General features: G+C 45.7%; 2 protein-coding genes across 3 annotated transcripts in view; both read left to right on the forward strand.

Annotated features, from left to right (window-relative positions):
• myo (growth/differentiation factor myoglianin) overlaps window positions 1–3,880 on the forward strand; it is a 57,956-nt gene extending 54,076 nt beyond the window's left edge. For both annotated transcript variants that reach the window (XM_071682384.1, XM_071682385.1), the window contains exon 4: window positions 579–3,880. In XM_071682384.1, the coding sequence (XP_071538485.1) occupies window positions 579–968 (390 nt within the window). In that variant the 3' untranslated portion in view covers window positions 969–3,880. The remainder of the gene's footprint in view (window positions 1–578) is intronic.
• A 7,971-nt stretch (window positions 3,881–11,851) lies between these two features.
• On the forward strand, window positions 11,852–16,692 carry LOC139760030 (urea transporter 1-like). The gene is made up of 5 exons (XM_071682769.1): window positions 11,852–13,191; window positions 13,435–13,621; window positions 14,073–14,220; window positions 14,515–14,690; window positions 15,292–16,692. Exons 1-5 carry the CDS (start codon window positions 12,458–12,460, stop codon window positions 15,463–15,465), a joined length of 1,419 nt encoding a protein of 472 aa, XP_071538870.1. The 5' UTR covers window positions 11,852–12,457; the 3' UTR covers window positions 15,466–16,692.
• Window positions 16,693–18,379: the final 1,687 nt, after the last annotated feature.

The following is an 18,379-nucleotide window of genomic DNA, read 5'->3' on the forward strand; positions in this document are numbered from 1 at the left end:
AGGGTCGTATCGTCCGTCGCATTCAAGGGTCGTATCGCCCGTCGCATTCAAGGGTCGTATCGCCCGTCGCATTCAAGGGTCGTATCGTCCGTCGCATTCAAGGGTCGTACCGCCCGTCGCATTCAAGGGTCGTATCGTCCGTCGCATTCAAACAGGCGTACCGGCGTGTTCAGTACGCTGATATGATCATGGTGTTCGAAAGGTAAAAGTTGTTGCTAGTGAGTCAGGCGCGTAGTGTCGTCTGTGTACCACGTACTGGTGCTATACGTACCTATTCTCTAACTCATATCCTGTCCTGTGTACTTGTAGAGTTGAACCCACTACCTCCTGTTTCCATACCCAACGACTTTGGTTTCCGAACCCGCTATCTCTAGTTCCGAACCCACTAACTCAATTTCCCAAACCCTCTGACTTTAGTTTCCGAACCCACTATCTCTAGTTCCGAACCCACTAACTCAATTTCCCAACCCCCTGACTTTGGTTCCGAACCCACTAACTTTGGTTCCGAATCTACTAACTCTGGTTCCAAACCCACTATCTCTGGTTCTGAACCCCACTAACTCTGGTCCCGTCCACAGGCGCCGATGCTGGAGATCCACACGGAGGAGGGCAGGCGGAGTCGCACTCGACGTAACATCGGGAGTTACGTCTGTACGAACAACAACATGGAATCTCGCTGCTGTAGGTACCCGCTGGTCGTCAACTTCGTCGAGCTGGGCTGGGACTTCATCGTCGCACCCAAGGTATACGAGGCCAACTTTTGTAACGGCGAATGTCCCTTCCTCTACGCCCACAAGTACGCCCACACCTCCCTCATCCAGAAACTGAACAGCACCAACGCCAAACACGGGCCTTGCTGCGGGGCGAGGAAGCTCTCCCCGATGAAGATGCTGTACTACGACCACGACCATAAAATCAAATTTGACACCATCCAAGACATGGTGGTCGACCGCTGTGGCTGCTCCTAAGCCGCTGCCCCGTCGACACCTACTTACTCCGTTCTTTCCAATAAACATCTGTGATGGAGAGTAGATTTTAAATAAGGCTCGTATTCCAGTGTCCAGTCCAAGTGTAATATTTCAGTGTTTTCCCCTTGTAGCTCATTCGTCAAAGTCCTGTTACTGATCGATGCAATTTGTATATAAGATGCAGTTATCACTTCTGTGTTTACAAAAGTACGAGATCTTTCTACCCGTGTCTATTGCTTTATCGTACACGAGACGGAGAGTTGACGTACCCGTGTCCCGACGACGTCTTGACTCTCTCTCTCTATCCCCCTCTGTCTCTTTCTCTCTCTCTTTGGCCGGAACACTTACAGTCTGGTCTCTTTCTCCCTCTCTCGTTCTGGCCGGAACACGTACAGTCTGGTCTCTTTCTCTCTCTCTCTCTCTCTGGCCGGAACACGTACAGTCTGGTAAACTCAGTAGACTTCTTCTTTTTATTATATATAATCTGACCTATTATGTTCTTTGGGATCTTAGACACGTGGCTCTCAAATCATCCAAATAATACTCAGCCGAAAATTTTTAGACATTGTTAGCAACTTACCTGAAACTCTGCCAATGATGTATATATATATATATATATATATATATATATATATATATATATATATATATATATATATATATATATATATATATATATATATATATATATATATAAATTCAGTGACATCCTGGAAAATTCATACCACACCATACAATAGAGATATCTACGATAATATTCGCCAGCCATGTATAACGCATGTAAAACAGATGTATAATAATAGTAATGATAGTAATAATGATAATAATAATAATGATACACGATCATTCAATATACAAGATAGAGAAAATCCACACTCTGAGCGACCCATTGCGAACACATGAACAGTATGATCATTAATCTACCACGTACACCAGTAATGATGTAGAACTCCGCTATGTTCGTAAGTCAATTATCAATTATTTTCTTGTTTTCGTCTGTCTCGTTATCCGGCTTTATTGCATTAATAGAGAAGGACCTCCTCAACTCTATACATACACCCGAGAACCATCGTCTCCCCATGGCAGAAAAATGACTATTATATTCACGTCTATCGAAAAGATTCACAACAAAAAATAGACTAAACAAGATAATGTTATACAGATTTATTATGAGCAAGTAGATGAAGGCCAGAGATACGTAACCTTCCCCTCCCCCTTCTACGGCATATGTATGGACGGGTTGTAGTCTTCGTGTGTATAGTATCGGGACGTAAGGCTAATCAACCTTCTCCTCCCTGCCCGCCTTCCCTACCTGAAGAGTGTGACCCTACGCGAAGGACACGAGGCTTTGGCCTGGATACTGGAATGCGCCTGCCTGAGACGCGCTGCTCTTCTGCCCTTAACACGGAAGAGCAGTTCATCCTCAGGGCACATGTGAAAACTGAAGACCAATATGATAAGTTTTTACCACCACCACCCTTCGCTGCCCCTGTGAATCTGTCGTTAACTAAGTGAATCTGGAAGATCTTTTTGTGCAATCGGGACAATTATTATTATTATTATTATTATTATTGCTATTATTATCATTATCATTATTATTATTATTATTATTATTATTATTATTATTATTACTATTTTCTTCTTTTAAAGCTTCCACAGATTCACGTGAGAATTTCTATAGGCCGCTTCAAGAAATATGCGCATAGGCCTATCTGTGTACGAACAGTCTAGTGGCTCCAAATGTGAAGGTTTAGGGTGAACACCCTTTCATCCTAGGTGAACTCAGAAGCTGGGCCTATGTGTATATACCCCAACAGGTCTACTACGTGAATCAGTCCGGTAGACCTCAGTGAACAGTCCTATATAGGCCTATGCAAACGACATTCTGTGAAACCCATGAGAACCTGCAGTGCAATATAATTCACTGAAACCCTGATCCAATTAAGGAACAATGATGTGATCTGACAATAATTGGTACTCTGGAAACTAATGGCATATCAAAATGAAGAAAAAAAAAAGAGATATATGAAATAATTTTCAACACCACACATGGCACCTGCGAACACAAGGATACCTTAAAAGAGATAAAACAAAAAATAATTGCAGCTTCACACATATATATATATATATATATATATATATATATATATATATATATATATATATATATATATATATATATATATATATATATATATATTATTTTTTTTTCCATATGTACTTATCTATATGCTAACACATTGATTTACCCACCAGACCCAGACTATGAAACAGGTCGGGGCGCTCTTCCGTTGGACTAGATCAAATTCGTAACAGCGAAATGCTAAAGAAGAGAACCGAATGTTTAGTGGCTTCCCACGAGACAGCCTCCCCTTAATGGATGAAGGAGAAAAAAAAAGGGGGGCCTGGACCTGCCTGAGCCTTGTGGCTTGACGTCGCGAGAAAGTTCAACTTGAATTGAATGGTTCGTCAAGAAACACTTGTTGGTCGACACCGTCTGTGCTTCTCTGTGTGTGCTTCTTATAGCTTCCTGTTGTGTCCATGGCAGTGAGAACGTTCGTGTAGTAGATCCATTGGTTTGTTCGTGAAGGAGAACCACTGGTACTTTCGTGGATGAGAGGTCTCCACCCGGGGCGTCGGTGGATGAGACCCTCTCCACTCACGCACCGGTGGAGAGGAGGAGATCTCTCCACTAATGCATCGGTGGAGGAGCTCCGCTGAAGAGGAGCTAACTCCACCTGACGCGGAGGTGGAGGTACGTACCTCCACACCGAGGCATGGCGGATATCAGTGCCCAGCGGCCTCTCGTCTGGTCGGCTCTCGCGTTCCTCTCGCTCATAAGGAAATGCCACGCGTGTCATTGGGTAGGATCAAAAGGTAATCAAAAGCAAAAAAAAAAAGAGGAAAAAAAACTCATACAACGATTATAGACGCCATGCAAGCACTTTCTCTATACAAAAAAAAAATATTATGTGTAAAGTACAAATGAATCAATTCGTAGTTAAGAAATTTATATAGTCTAAGATTATAAAATAAGCTGAAACTTTTATTAGACAGTCTTTTGTTATATTTTTTAGCTTCCGTGGGATGGCTGAGGTGTCTGATGTGGCCTACACTGTGAAGAAAGAAAAATAATTGAAACGAGAAACTATTTTAGAAAATATGTAACTGACAGACAGACAATCAGATACGTATAGATATAATTCACAGATATCTTTACAGACACGTGTAGATATTATTTTAAAAGATATTTTTTACAAATAGCCTTCAGATCTTTTAGGGGAAGTTTAGTGGAGATAACTTATCAGGCCTTGAAGATAGCCATCACGATAAGACTCAGCGATTAACTGGGAGCAGTTCTGTCTATATCCATGATATATAGACAGGGATATATATATATATATATATATATATATATATATATATATATATATATATATATATATATATATATATATATATATATATATATATATATATATATATATGTTGCCTTTTTAATCATGGTTCTCGACAGCCACTGTAATGCCTTTAGGTAGTGGAGTATGAGTGACGCATTGTTCCCTTTCGAGAGGAGTAACTCCCTCGTTTTCGACCATGACCTAACTCGATCACGTAAGGTCTGACCTTTAAGTGGTCAATGTCAAAGGCCAAGTCATTATTACACCTTAGGATGGCACGTCTCTTGCTCAGGGGAGTTACGGAAAACGGTCAGAGGGAGGGAACGAGTGCGGACCCTAAACCCTATCGTTGACCTTTGTGTCCCTGAGTTCCCAGTGATTCCCTGAGGTCACCCGCATGATCCAGTACGAGCTGATGATGATCTTCTCAAGGACTGCATTGTGCGACATGAGCGCCAGTCCTCCCCCCTCCCCAACGAGCGGGTAGTAAGGAACCCCACGGACCATAGACAGCGACGTATGTGAACACCCGTAATTATGTAGTTTCCTCGTTAAGACAACCAAACGGGGGTCTTCTTCGTTACAAACAGTAGGCGCTAACAACCCTAAGGCACGTGTGCGTATAAGCTCTCTCTCTCTCTCTCTCTCTCTCTCTCTCTCTCTCTCTCTCTCTCTCTCTCTCTCCTTATCAACACCGTTTGTCGCTAAGGACACAAACTCTCCCGAACATGAATTCCAGCGAGCCCTCCCGGCCGGCCCCCCAACTCCTCGTCCACCACCACCTCCCCCACCTCCTCCTCCTTCCCTTCCTCCTTAAGGCCTATACCATACCGTCTTTCCCGCCCGAACGTCCCCCCACTCTCTCTCTCTCTCTCTCTCTCTCTCTCTCTCTCTCTCTCTCTCTCTCTCTCTCTCTCTCTCTCTCCCTTCTGTCACCTCCGTGATCTCACCTAAGCCTAGTCCTCGAGGAAGGCCTACCGGACCTTGCCCCTCCTCCCTCCTCACCCAGGTGTAAACACATGTGGCCCAGCGCCCCTGTGGTAGACCCACCACCAGCGCCCCTGTGGTAGACCCACCATTCCCCGCAGTTTACTGTCCCTACCACAACACCTGCTCCTCCTTACCGGGTCCTATCACCCCTTTTGCCAAGGCCCTGTCTTGTTGCTGTGGTCTGTCTTTACTAAGGGTTTTCGAAGGAAGTGCAGCCAGTCTGGTGTGTGGGAGGAGGAGGAGGAGGAGGAGGAGGAGGAGGAGCTGTTTGTCGTCCCCAGACCTCGACGGGAGAAAGGGTTGTCTCCGATCGTACGTAGTGATATAGACCCCGTCCGTAACCCATGGAGACCCCGTCTGTACCCATGGAGGACCCCCCCGTACGTACCTTTGGGGACCCCCACCGTAACGTATGGAGACCCCGCCAGTACCTGCGGGGACCCCCCCGTCCGTAACCTATGGGGGATCCCGTACGTACCTTTTGGGACCCCGTCCGTAACCTATGGGGACCCCCGTCAGTACCTGCGGGTTTTTCGTCCATGGTGACGGGGGGATCTCATCGGTGGCGTCGGTAACGAGATGACTATATTACGTAGTAGGCTTAGTTGATGACCACTGGCGGAGTGCCGTAACGAGGGAGGCCTATTGGAACATCGTTAATTGAGTGTCAGGGGGTAATGTAGGAAGGCCTACCCTGCCACTAGTAATAGGGTGTGACTTGTAATAGTCAGGGGGAAGGCCTACTTGGGAACCATTAATATGCTATAGGTCGCGTGAGAAGGAGGGTGGCGATAGGGAGGTAGGGAGGAGCCGCTCCGGCTTCTTACCGTACTGAACGCAGGATGTCACCCATGAAGGACCGACCCACGAAGTTGCCTCTGAGACGAAGAGATAATCAGACGAACACAGGTCTTCAGCTAACTATATATATATATATATATATATATATATATATATATATATATATATATATATATATATATGCTCAAAGAAAGCAAAAAATCGATTGACGTTTGAAAGAAATATATACATATTTCTGATAGTGCTCGAGAAAGTTTAATCTACGAGAATGGTTTTTTTTAAAGAGTATTTTCATGGTGCAGCAACTAGCCAGCTCTCTCCATCATCATCATTTGTGATATTCTCCTTCGTCCTACAGTGACACTTCGTCCTTGCAACTCTATCCTACCGTTGCTGACCCAGACTGCTGCCCCCCATCATCCAGAACACAGCTCTTGGAAGGAACCATTGATGGGTGTTTATCTTCTCTCCACGAGCCAGTTGCACCCTCAAGCAGAGCACCTTCAGCAGGTCCAAGACATGGTCCACACTTCTCAAGGACTAAGTGTGAAGGATGACGCTACCCCAAGGGATATCAGTGTGAAGATTTCACAGCACATCGAGGAAAGAAGGATCTCCATGACTGAGGTACCTCAGGAGCCCTGGCTGGAAACCCAATGTGTTTCGAAAGTGAGGAGGTCGACCCTCGTGTCTGATCCACTTAATATGGACCCAGCGATCGCCTTTAGGTACCCCGCTCTCCCGCGGGTCGCCGACGCCGCCGCCCCAACCTCTCAGACGAAGGGGACGAAAATGAATCTGGATTTCCCCACCTACGCAAGTCACTGGCCGAACTTCGCTACGTAAAAGAACCAGTTTGCTGTGACATTTCCCACAACGGGGAGTTGGTAGCATGGAGGGTATCGTCTCACGAGACGTTCCCACACTACGTGGAAAGTTTTCTCTTTCGTTTAAGTATGCTTTAGTGATCAGGCTGTCTGGCTGGCAGGCAAATCATCTACAAGAGCAAGCTCTTACGTGTTCTAAAACTTCCCAAAAGAGAATTCGATTCGGTTAGCTGGTAGTGTAAAATACGTAGATAGAATTCATTCTTTTTTTTTGTTGTTATAATTCCTCTTCTAGATTCCGCTCCGACTAGCGACATATCTACGACCAATTGACCTTACTGCTTCTAAACAGCTGTGAATATCCCCCCGCCCAAAACCACCCCCCCCACACAACCCTACCCCATCCCACATGACGCTCAGAGTCTTCGTAAAAACAAAAACCAAACAAGCCCCCGCCATAGACGCTCACGCTGACGTAAATTCCCGTGGAGAAAAAAAAAAGAAGGAAGATAGAGATGGCTCTAAGGCTATCTAACCCTGGGGCACAAGTGGTCCTGAAGGCCGACCTTTCCTCCCCCCCTTCCCTCACCCACCATCCTTAAAGCCAAACCCACAACCACAGAAACCAACCCCTCCCCTCCCCCCCCGAAATCCAAGGCCTTTTAAGACCATGAAAATGAAAAAATACAAAAACAAACAACCGACGCTCTGATTGGCTTGTCTAAAATCTGAGGAAGAGTGAGACAGTGCTCTGCCATTGGCTGATTGAGGGAGGAGGAGGAGGAGAAGGAGGAGGAGGAGGAAGGGTTGCACACACACGCCCCGGCCCCCCGCACAAGTTCCATGGCAAGGATGGGTCGCATGGCATGCACCAGGGACGTCCCCAGGTTCGATCGCCAGGGAGGGATGGGAGGGGAGGAAAGGAAACCCAACCCGACATGAAAAAAGGAAATTCTCTCATTATGAAATGGATCAACGTTGTAGGATACATAACCTTGTATTGTATGTTTGTATATACGCCCTTTGATCTCACTAGAGTTTGTCTATGTTTATTACATATATTTCTCTAAAGGCCTTATCAAGCTTCGTCAATTTTATCAATATTTTTTTTTTTTCTTTTTGGATCTAATATGAAATTTGCAGTACACAAATGTCTATATACAAAATATTATAATGTTGTGCTTGTCCTAGCTAATATTTTGTAAACTGTATTTGTACTGTAATTTTGTCAAATGTAGTTTAGGAGAATGAACAAAAAAAATTTTATTTTTTTTTTTCTTGGGGGGTAACGTCTTATAGATGTTACACAGACGAAAAATAGAACGAGGGTTGGTCACTGCCGACCACCTCGTTACTGTGTTCACTGGAGTCTGTATCAGGAGAGTGGTTGACCTTGAACAATATGTATGACCCATGATAGTATCGAACATTATGGGTCTCGCCATATACTTAAAATTTCAGTCTCATTTTTTTTTTGTTTCGTTTTTTTTTTTTCTATAATCATTCCCTGTGATAGTGTGTGTCTACCTTACCTTAGTCTGCTATTCAAGGTATTGTAATATACATATATTCATATATATACTTTTATCATCTAGTCCAACATACAATTTACTGCAAAGTATAAATATATAATCCGGTCAATCATGTTTTACTCTACCTTACTCTCCCCTGTGTGTGTGTGTGTGTGTGTGTGTGTGTGTGTGTGTGTGTGTGTGTGTGTCTGTGTGTATAATCACCTGGCAAAAGACGAGATAACCAGCACGTGGCATGACATGTACAGAAGGTCAGGTCATGACCCCCCTGCACAGGAGAAGAGGGTGCTACATTCATGAGGTCCCTCTCCCCCCTCACAACTCTCTTACATTCTCTCTTTACTATGATACTTCCCTTTAAACTTCTGCATATATTTGGTGTACGTCCATATTCACAGTTTTCTCTGTCACGTTATTCCAATCGTCCACACACTATCCTTTCTTCAGTCCTGGCCAAGTCACGGTCTTCTAACTGTACCTCATCACTCTTCCTTCTGGTACCACCTTCGTTTGTTGTCCTCCTCCTAATCATCTCTATTAGTTCTTTGTGCTTCTCTAAGTGTGCGGCGACCAGACCTGAGAAGCAAGATCTACTTATAGGAGATGCAAGCAGCCTCCTGCACATTTTCTTATCCCCAGATAATTGAACTGTTTTCTGATATTGGCATGTGAACAGTCTGTCTCATTCTCCTGCTGGCTGCCAAACTCTAACGACAGGGTAGGGACAATGTCTACTCCTAAGTCTCTCTCACATACAGATTTCTGCAGCTTATTTCTTGCTAGCTGATGTTCACACGATAACCCAATCATTATTAGGTCTTACACATGCTGGCTTCGATATGGAGAACACATCATCTATTGTTATATGAACTGGTGACAAGTGATCGTGCGATGCTTGAATCTAATTACATAAGGTTTGTAGTAAGAAGATAAAGAATAACAATGGAGACAAAGGACTGTCTGTGGAAACATGAATTAAGGAATGGAATTCAACAATTATCATAGAGGCTAAAGTAAATGCAAGAATCTGTGAAGCTCACAACGATGGAATGAGGGGAACACGGCAGCCTATAATAGGGAGGGGGGGGGAACAGGAGTGAGGAGGATTGCATCAGCTTACAAGGGGACCTCATCAAATTCCAAAGTTAGTCTGATTCATGACCGATGTACTTTCAGCTAGAGTCAGGTTAGATCACAACACAAAATAGTTACAGAGGAGCAGTTAACAAAGCACGTGACACAGGTGGAGGGGAGAATTAAGCATATGGTTACTCCACACACACATAGACGTCAGGAGTGAGTAGATTCTACAGCCAGAAAAAAACTGAAGCTTAAACTAAACATCTGGTCACATGGATGAGACGAGAAGGCTGTCTGACCTTCGTTATTCGGGAAGGATGTCACACAACTGACCTGCTGCAACAACCTTACACCTGATCGTACTCCCGAACGGCAGATTGAACTGCTGGTGTTGCTGCTGCTGACGGCGTCTAAATGACGCAGAGGGAAAGCCGTCAGTAGTCATGGCGTCAGTTCTGCATTCCACACACACACACACACACACACACACACACACACACACACACGAACCATATGTAAATGCTTCACTGATTCTCAGATTCGGGCTTACCCCACTTGGGGTGTTGCAGGGATGACGTGTTTGTTTAATAATGATAATAATAATAATGATAATAATAATGATAATAATAATAATAATGATAATGATGATAATTATATCTAACTGCTTTTCCGGCCTGAACGAGACAGCGTCAAGGGTCAAACGAGCAATGGGTTCATTTGTGCAGGCGTCCTGTCTGTAACGCTCGGTGGTTCCTGGTGAGTTATGGAGTGGTCTTGGTGGGAGGTGGTCATGTGCTGTTCTTGTAGAGAACGGAGTGTCGAGGATATTGAGGTCAGACTGTATACTGTAAGTATTGGTTTACTCGTTGTACATGTGTTGAATGCTATGATCATAAAGCCAGTGGTTGTTCTGAGTCGTCTGTATTATCTTTTGTACTTTGTCATGTTTGCTTCTGAAAGGATAAATGACGAGGAGGGTGAGGCGTAGTTTAGTGTGGAGCGGATGGGTTGCTTGTGAAGGATATTGAGGAATTCTTTTTTATGTGAACCTGGTGACAGACAGTGTGTGCCATGGGCGTTGTTTGATAGTCCTAGTCCTTATGTCGATTAGAAAGAAGTGAATATCCTGTGTGTGTGTGTGTGTGTGTGTGTGTGACCACAAGGTGGACCTAGAGAGCGATAGATGGAGGGATAAAGAGAGATCTCGAGAGAGAAAGATAAAAAGGTTTTTATCCTATTCCGTGATGACGTTATTGATTAAGGTGTGAACACAAGAAACGTACTGATATGATAAGCAGCAACCGTTGCCATGGCGACCTCCGACGATCAGTGACGGGAGGTAAGAGGATCAAAGTCTCTGTCCATCGCTGTCACGACACCACCCCATCAGACGTCTTTCCCTCCCTGGGACACCATTCGCTTATGGTCGCTTGAGGGCGCCACCGCCGCGGCAGGCGCTAGTGTACGACTGGGAAACAAAGCCATCCTCCTCCAGGTTTCTCCTTGAGGGCTGAGGGAGCCGCCTGTCCTCGAAGGATAGTATAGGAAAAAAAAAAGAAAAAAAGAAAGTAGAATCGATGGGATTATTACTGAAAGCGAGGGTGCATAATGATGAAGACTTAGTCAGGTACCATCACGCACACCTGGCCAGACCAATAAGATGAGGCTACGGTCCCTGATATCAGTCACTAACCTGACGCTGCTCCAACAGGTGCGCCAGCCTCCTACATCTCCGGCCCGAGGGGGGGTCGCTCTTGTTGCTGCCCCTTTGCAACAGACTTCTGGAAACCGATTGTGGAGGACGAGAGGTTGTGTTTTTATTCCTCCTTCATCGATGGAGTTAAAGGTGTTGATGTGAGAGAGTGAAACACTTGAATCTTCTTCTTTTTTCGTATGGAACCCGACGGAACCAGACGTCCACCGACAGACCAGACGTATATACAAAAGAACAAATGTTCGCTGGTCGATGATCGTAGTGATACGACGTTTGTCGCAAGATCTCAACGCAATCCATCTCGTCGCAGTGAGACAATTTTGTGGGACGTAATATTCTTGGCCTGCCTTTGCTCAGCTCTGGACGTGTTCTGTGGTTCGTGAGTCACCAGAAATTTGACTGGAACGAAGCAGACCTCGGTACAAACTGTGCCCCCTCGCCCCCCCCCTCTCTCTCTCTCTCTCTCTCTCTCTCTCTCTCTCTCTCTCTCTCTCTCTCTCTCTCTCTCTCTCTCTCTCTCTCTCTCGGTTGTACCGTGTTGACTCTACTGTACTGAGATATATAAAATGATAATCACAGAACAGACGCGTATAGATCAAGCTGGACCAAGATTATCAGGAACGCCATTCAGGTTGAACTGATTTGCGTCTGTGCCTCTCCATCCTCACAGCTTACACAGTAAGCCTACAGTCAACCTCTCAATTACTTCACCCGGCTTCAACATGACCATATCATAGGTGTATCACCACAAGACTCGTACAGTACCCAAAGGAATCTCTACATGACCTCAAATGGCTTCAAAAACAACTTGAGCTCATCCTCCTGACTCACGGTGGCTTCAGATTTACCTCTGTGCAAATGTTTGTTTACCTGTAATACTTTGGAGAGTCAGAGTGCCCTCCAGAGGGGGCGTTAGAATCACTGTTTTCTCGTGCTTGGACGACCTCACCCTCACAATACAAGAGAAATAGATTCGTGTATCATACAGTGGCATTGTAGTGCACTGTTGTATAACAGGAAGCCTCCTGAATGTGCCAGGAATCGTTACCTTCAACAGGACTCGAAGTTTGCCTACGGCAGAGGATCGTGAGTCTTGGCCTGCGTCAGGTGAGGGCGGGGTTGTCATCTACCCGACGAGGGGACGATGCAGCCTCACATCTTCGTGACGGGCGTCCCCGAGGAAACGCACTCGGAGAGCACCACCAGCAATGTCACCAATCTCTCCGTCTCCAGCAAGGGCAGCAGCGGTCAGTCGGGCGGCGGTGCCTTGGGTCAGCTCAGCGTCCCTACTTGGGAGACGGCTGTGAGGCGTCCCTCCTTCCTCCCGAATGACACAGAGATGAGCATTCGACCCAAGATGCGCAAGCTCTCCACCTACGACCTCAGTATGAACGACACCATCACCACCGACTCCTTCGAGCCCACTGTCAACGGCGGACCGCAGGAGGACCTGGTAGACAACGAACCGCCGCCTTGCCTCGGTTACCTGACGCAGTGGGTCGTCGGCGACGTCCAGTACATCACAGACTTCTTGGATCGCTGGCCGCTCTTCTCCTACATCCTGCCGCTCAAGTTAATCAACGCCTTACTGCGAACGCTCGGGGCGCCCGTGCTGACCAATAACCCTTTCAGTGGCGCCCTTATCCTCGTGGCCCTCTTGCTGGAAGCGCCCTTAGTGGCTGTGTGGGGGCTCGGGGCGCTCATGGTGGCTCTCGTCATGGCCCTGATACTGAAACAGCCTCAACACATCGTGTCCAGCGGCCAGGTGACCCAACATGGTCTCCTGCTGGGGCTCTTGGTCGGTCATTCTATGCAACACAGTTCTGACCACACTTTGCCAGCCGCTGTCCTCGTCCTGACGCTCACTGCAGCGCTCAGGTATGTGTGTGTGTGTGTCTACCTCATGACACTAATGCTTGGAATTAGTCATCACTAGACATACTTATCATAACAGTGACATACACATCATTATCTCATCCACACAGAGTAACGATCATTATATATAAGTCGTTACTGCCATATGTAGTTACACTGTGGTGGTCTGTGACCCCCTCCGCCCCACATGGCTATACTAATGTGTGTCAGGTGGTCCTGACGAACTCAAGTTTCTCCTCTCGACAGCGTCATCGTTGGGAACGCCGTGTCGACGTGGCTCTCCCAGACCAACCTTCCGGGCCTGACCCTACCATATATCCTGGTGGGTTCGACGCTCTCCTACGGCCTGGGCTACAGTGATTTCCCCGTAGGAGCCGCCCCCGTTGGAAACCTGGCCAATAATACGTTCGTCACGGACCTCCAGTGGTCTATGGTCAGTCGAGTTCGACTCGTACTTCGATAGACGTCTTTAGGTAGTGAAAGGAGGCAAGAATGTAATGGATTCAGCCCACACGACTCGCAGAGCTCCTGCCAAGATGTCATCTTCGCTTTCATCGAAATCTTTCTTAATATATATTCCTTGGGCAAGGAAGACATACTCTTGAGCATAACTATTATCTTCACTTAAGTAACTTATCATCAGCCCCTTACTTTTCATGATACTTACCCAATGATCTCCACAACTGTGATGCTTAAAGAAGGTATTGGATGGTGTTTGTGGAGGATGTTGTCGGGTGTATGTGGAAGATGTCGCGTGTATGTGGAAGATGATGTCGGGTGTATGTGTACGGTGTTGTCGGGTGTATGTGGACGGTGTTGTCGGGTGTATGTGGACGGTGTTGTAGGATGTCCGGGGACACTCAGTGTTGGCCGACCTCCTGCAGGTGCTTCAGGGAGTGGCTCGTGGAGCAGGCCAGGTGTACGGGTGTGTGGGTCTGGCCTCCTCCTGTCTGGTGCTGTCAGCCATGCTTGTCTTCTCGCCCATAGTCTTCCTCCACGCCATCCTCGGCACCCTCGTCGGCGGCCTCTGTGGTCAGTAGTGGTCTTCGGACGATGGTTTTTTTTGGGGGAGGGAATTTGGCTTCACCGCGTCAGCATGACACAAGAACACACCTACACCCAGTCACTCAGTCAACCACTACCATGTCAAGAGGTGTTGGAACCCTGAATGTAAAAGTACGATTCATGACTCCCAACCAAACACACCACTGATGAGTTTATGATACCTTCTCCTCCTCCTCCTCCTCCCCTCCGACAGGTGTGTCTTGACATCTGTCCTTCCCTTGCTAGCTACAAGTGCGCTCACATCTCCTCTGTTCCCTTCAGGTGTGATGATGTGTTCGCCACCTTACCTGGACCTGTACACTGGTCAGTATGGTCGTCACAGCCTCCTGACGGCGATATCCCTGGGCGGGTTCCTCTTCGTCGTCAACTTCTACTCGAGCCTCACTGCCGCCTGTGGTGCGCTCTTCTCGGCGTTCCTCTTCCACACCCTGAAGCAGGTAAGGAGGGAGGTGGGTCAGCCCTCACGACATCTTCTCTTGTTTTCAATCAACTGGTTATATCGAGGTGGAGATTATTGGGATGGAGGCGCCAGCAGACCTTACCCCATCCAAGTGGGACTCGTATACTTCCTTGTAGAAACAACTTGTCGGGACGCAGGCAGGCGGGCGAGCAGACCTCCCCTCCTGTGTGTGTACGTCACACATGCAGTCTTCGTTTTCTGTTCTTGGCTGAGTTCCTTTCCTGTGGGATGTACCCGAAGCAGTTTGGTGCCTGTCTGCAATTCGGGGACGAGGGATCTCAGGTGGCAGGAGGTGACGGTGTGTGTGTGTGTGTGTGTGTGTGTGTGTGTGTGTGTGTTCAAAATATTTTCTCAATTTCCTATATACATACATACTTGTGAACATATGATTTCTACGACCTTATATATATGCACGTTTATATCTCTGTTGCATTATTTTATCAACATCTTGTCTCAACACATCTTCATATTCTACTGTAATTATGCATTTAAAGTTGAAATAGATCTGTGAACATTAAGATTAAAGTTGAATAATCAAATCATGCAAATTTCCAACCCGCTCCCGCCCTCCCCTACAGAGCTCTGTGCCAGTGCTGACAACGCCGCATGTGGTGGCGACTTTGGTACTGCTGCACGCCCGGATTCGCGGTGGCCTACTCAAAAGGGTTGACCTGATTTACCTGACCTTCCCCGAGATGCATCGCAGACTCTTCCGCCCCGGGAACGCTGTCGAGGACTGCACCCTCGCTTGAGGCTGCCCTCCCACACTTGTGACGGCTCCCTAAACACCTGTGCCTACAGACCCCTGTGCAACACATCTGTGGTCCTTACATTTGATGAGTCCTACATCTGTGGTGTCCCACGACACTTGGGTCTCTTACACCTGTAGTCCCTCCTTACGCACCTTACACATCTGTCCCCCTACACACCTGTATCCCTACACTCCTGTGGGATCCACATGTACCCCACACAGATTCATAACACGTTCAATCATTCACCTACGTTACATTTCCCCTCCCCCCCCCACCTCATCAGCGTTATCACTACAGCAGAGAGAGAGAGAGAGAGAGAGAGAGAGAGAGAGAGAGAGAGAGAGAGAGAGAGAGAGAGAGAGAGAGAGAGAGAGAGAGGAGTCTCCACATACTTGCAACATACATAGGCTTGTGTCCACCCATATAGCGATCACTTAACCATGTTGATATTATTGTTACTTGTTAAAACATAATGTTAAAAATCCTTCTAACAGTGGAAAGTTAAATGCAATGTTGGATTTACTTCTCGCGGCATCAAGAACTTAGTCTGTAAATAGATTACACTTAAGCTAATTTACTCCTATTGTTCCACCATAATCTCTCTTGCAGTCCTTCTGTCGCTCCCTTATTTGAACTCCTGAAGTCTTTGTATAGGTTTAAATGAATTGTTTTGTCACTTATTTTCCCTAGGGATGTACACACTTTTTATATTTGTATAAAATATGAAACTAAATTCTCATAAACTGTATTTGCTGTTGTAGAGAAAAGAAATCCATGTTACCTATAGTTTCCACTAAATATTTTCGTTTTCTTCCTTAATATCTCAAAATAGAAAACGTACACTGATGGTGAGGGTTTCATTGTATAACTAAATTAGATATGTTTCCAACCTCTACTACAGCTAATTCTGATGGTAACTGCATCTCTACTGCAGCTTAAAGCCGACAATAACTTCACTTCTACCACAGCTTAGGCTGCTGATAGCTTTATCTTTACAGCAGCTCAAGCCTGAAGTAACTGTACCTTTCCCCTATTTTACTAGGACTGACTGTATTAAATACTTTTCGTAGTGTCTAAGGACTTTAACAGAACTTCTAACTTGCACGCTGAATAGTTTCCTTAGTCCTTGTAAGATCTAAGAGAACTTAAAACTTTTCGAATTTGTAATAGAACTTAAGACTTTTCGAATTTGTAATAAGGTAATCAATACAAAGAACAGGGAAGGAACTACGAATTTTCATTCCACAAACATACCCTTCAGGTAAGTTGAAGTGTGAGTTTGAAAGAGGAAAACCTGAAGGATGTGAAGCGTTTTCGATAACTGGGAGTAGGCATGGCATCATATGGAACCATAGAAGCTGATTTGAGTCATAGGTTGGATGAGAGGGTGGTATAAGGATATACTGAGAAATGTGTGGAAAATGAGGCGGGAATAGCGATGTTTAAAGGAATAGTTTTGTTTTAAGGACACGAGGCATGGAATATTGAGGAGAATGTACAGAAGAGGGTAGATTAAGAAATGATAGGGTAAGAAAAGGGGTGTGTGCTAATAAGAGGAGTATGGTTGAGGGGGGCTGAAGAGGGTGTGCTAAATTTGTTTGGACATGCGGAGAGAATGAGTGAGGAGAGGTTGATAAAGAGGGTATATGTATTACAAGAGGAGGGGACAAGAAAAAGGTGGAGATTGAATTGCAAATGGAAGGATGGAGCAAAAAAAAGAAAAAAGAAATAGTTTCGAGTGCTCGGAGCGTGAACATATAGGAGGGTGTAAGGCATATACAGGATAGACTAGATTGGAGAGATGTGGTATACAAGGGGCGACGTGCTGCTAGTGGACAGAATTAGGGAATATGAAGCGGTCAGGGGTAACCACGGAATGTTCTGTGGAGCCTAGCTGTAGATATGAGGCCGCTGATTTGGCGCATTATAATAATCAGATTAAGAATGAATGGAAACACATGAGACGTAAGAAGGGTCTATGCTACATCCTCAGTGGAGACAGAAGCAATGCCTAAGGTGAAGGTCGTATTATTCCTGATGGAAATATGAAAAAAAAGGAAAGTTTCACTCGAAAGGCCGGTCCTGTGCCATGACTGACGTTGATTAGGGTCAGCAGGAAAAGGAGGTGAGGTGGGTAAGCAGACGCTTCGAAGAAAACGGATGAACCCATTTAAGAGGGAGTTTCTGTGTAAACGCAAAAAAGAAATAGAGATGGAAAATGAATTCTAAGTTGTTGGAACACAGGTCATGGTGGTCAGTTGGAGCCTTTGTTTATAACATCCTTCGAGGGCATAGAATGATCGTAATCTATGGATACTGACTCTCATGAAATCAGTGTGTGGTTCAAAGAAGAGCGAGACGCACAAGTGAACCAGCTTCGTTCATTTGGGTCAGCTGAACACTACGAACATAGATAAGCTTCCTGCTTCTTCTCCATGACCCACATTCTCCAGGTATGTTTCTATAAATTATCCTAATTATTTTTTTTTTTCACACCAAAAGTTGATCTGCAGGTATCATTGAACGATCTTTTAAAGTTCTTGGCTTTCAGGCACCAGATAAACAAGTTCCACCCGCTCACCTTCGACAAAACACCACTGGTTTCCGCTGAGTCTATAATCACCAGTGATTGATATTCTGTCTTGCTATGTGAGCAGGTAAGAACAGTAGATAGAAGTCGTAGGTAGGGAACATATAGGCAGGAGCAGGAGGGAGAAACATTAGGTAGAGTCCCGGGAACGTTCATCAAGAGAGAGAGAGAGAGAGAGAGAGAGAGAGAGAGAGAGAGAGAGAGAGAGAGAGAGAGAGAGAGAGAGAGAGAGAGAGAGAGGAGGGGGGAAGGAGCTAGACACTAAGTAGCCAGTACTGAGAATGTTAAGTGAGAGGAGAGGAGCAGATATCTGGTATCCAGTAA

The sequence above is a fragment of the Panulirus ornatus genome, chromosome 34 (genome assembly GCF_036320965.1).
Source record: "Panulirus ornatus isolate Po-2019 chromosome 34, ASM3632096v1, whole genome shotgun sequence".
NCBI classification, from domain to species: domain Eukaryota; kingdom Metazoa; phylum Arthropoda; class Malacostraca; order Decapoda; family Palinuridae; genus Panulirus; species Panulirus ornatus.

What these genes read in the sequence shown, in the direction of transcription:
- LOC139760030 (XM_071682769.1), top strand. Translation starts at nt 12,458, where the DNA reads ATGCAGCCTCACATCTTCGTGACGGGCGTCCCCGAGGAAACGCACTCG. An exon ending in CGGACCTCCAGTGGTCTATG is followed by an intron (nt 13,622 to 14,072) that starts GTCAGTCGAGTT and finishes GACCTCCTGCAG; the next exon opens with GTGCTTCAGGGAGTGGCTCG. An exon ending in CCTCGTCGGCGGCCTCTGTG is followed by an intron (nt 14,221 to 14,514) that starts GTCAGTAGTGGT and finishes TGTTCCCTTCAG; the next exon opens with GTGTGATGATGTGTTCGCCA.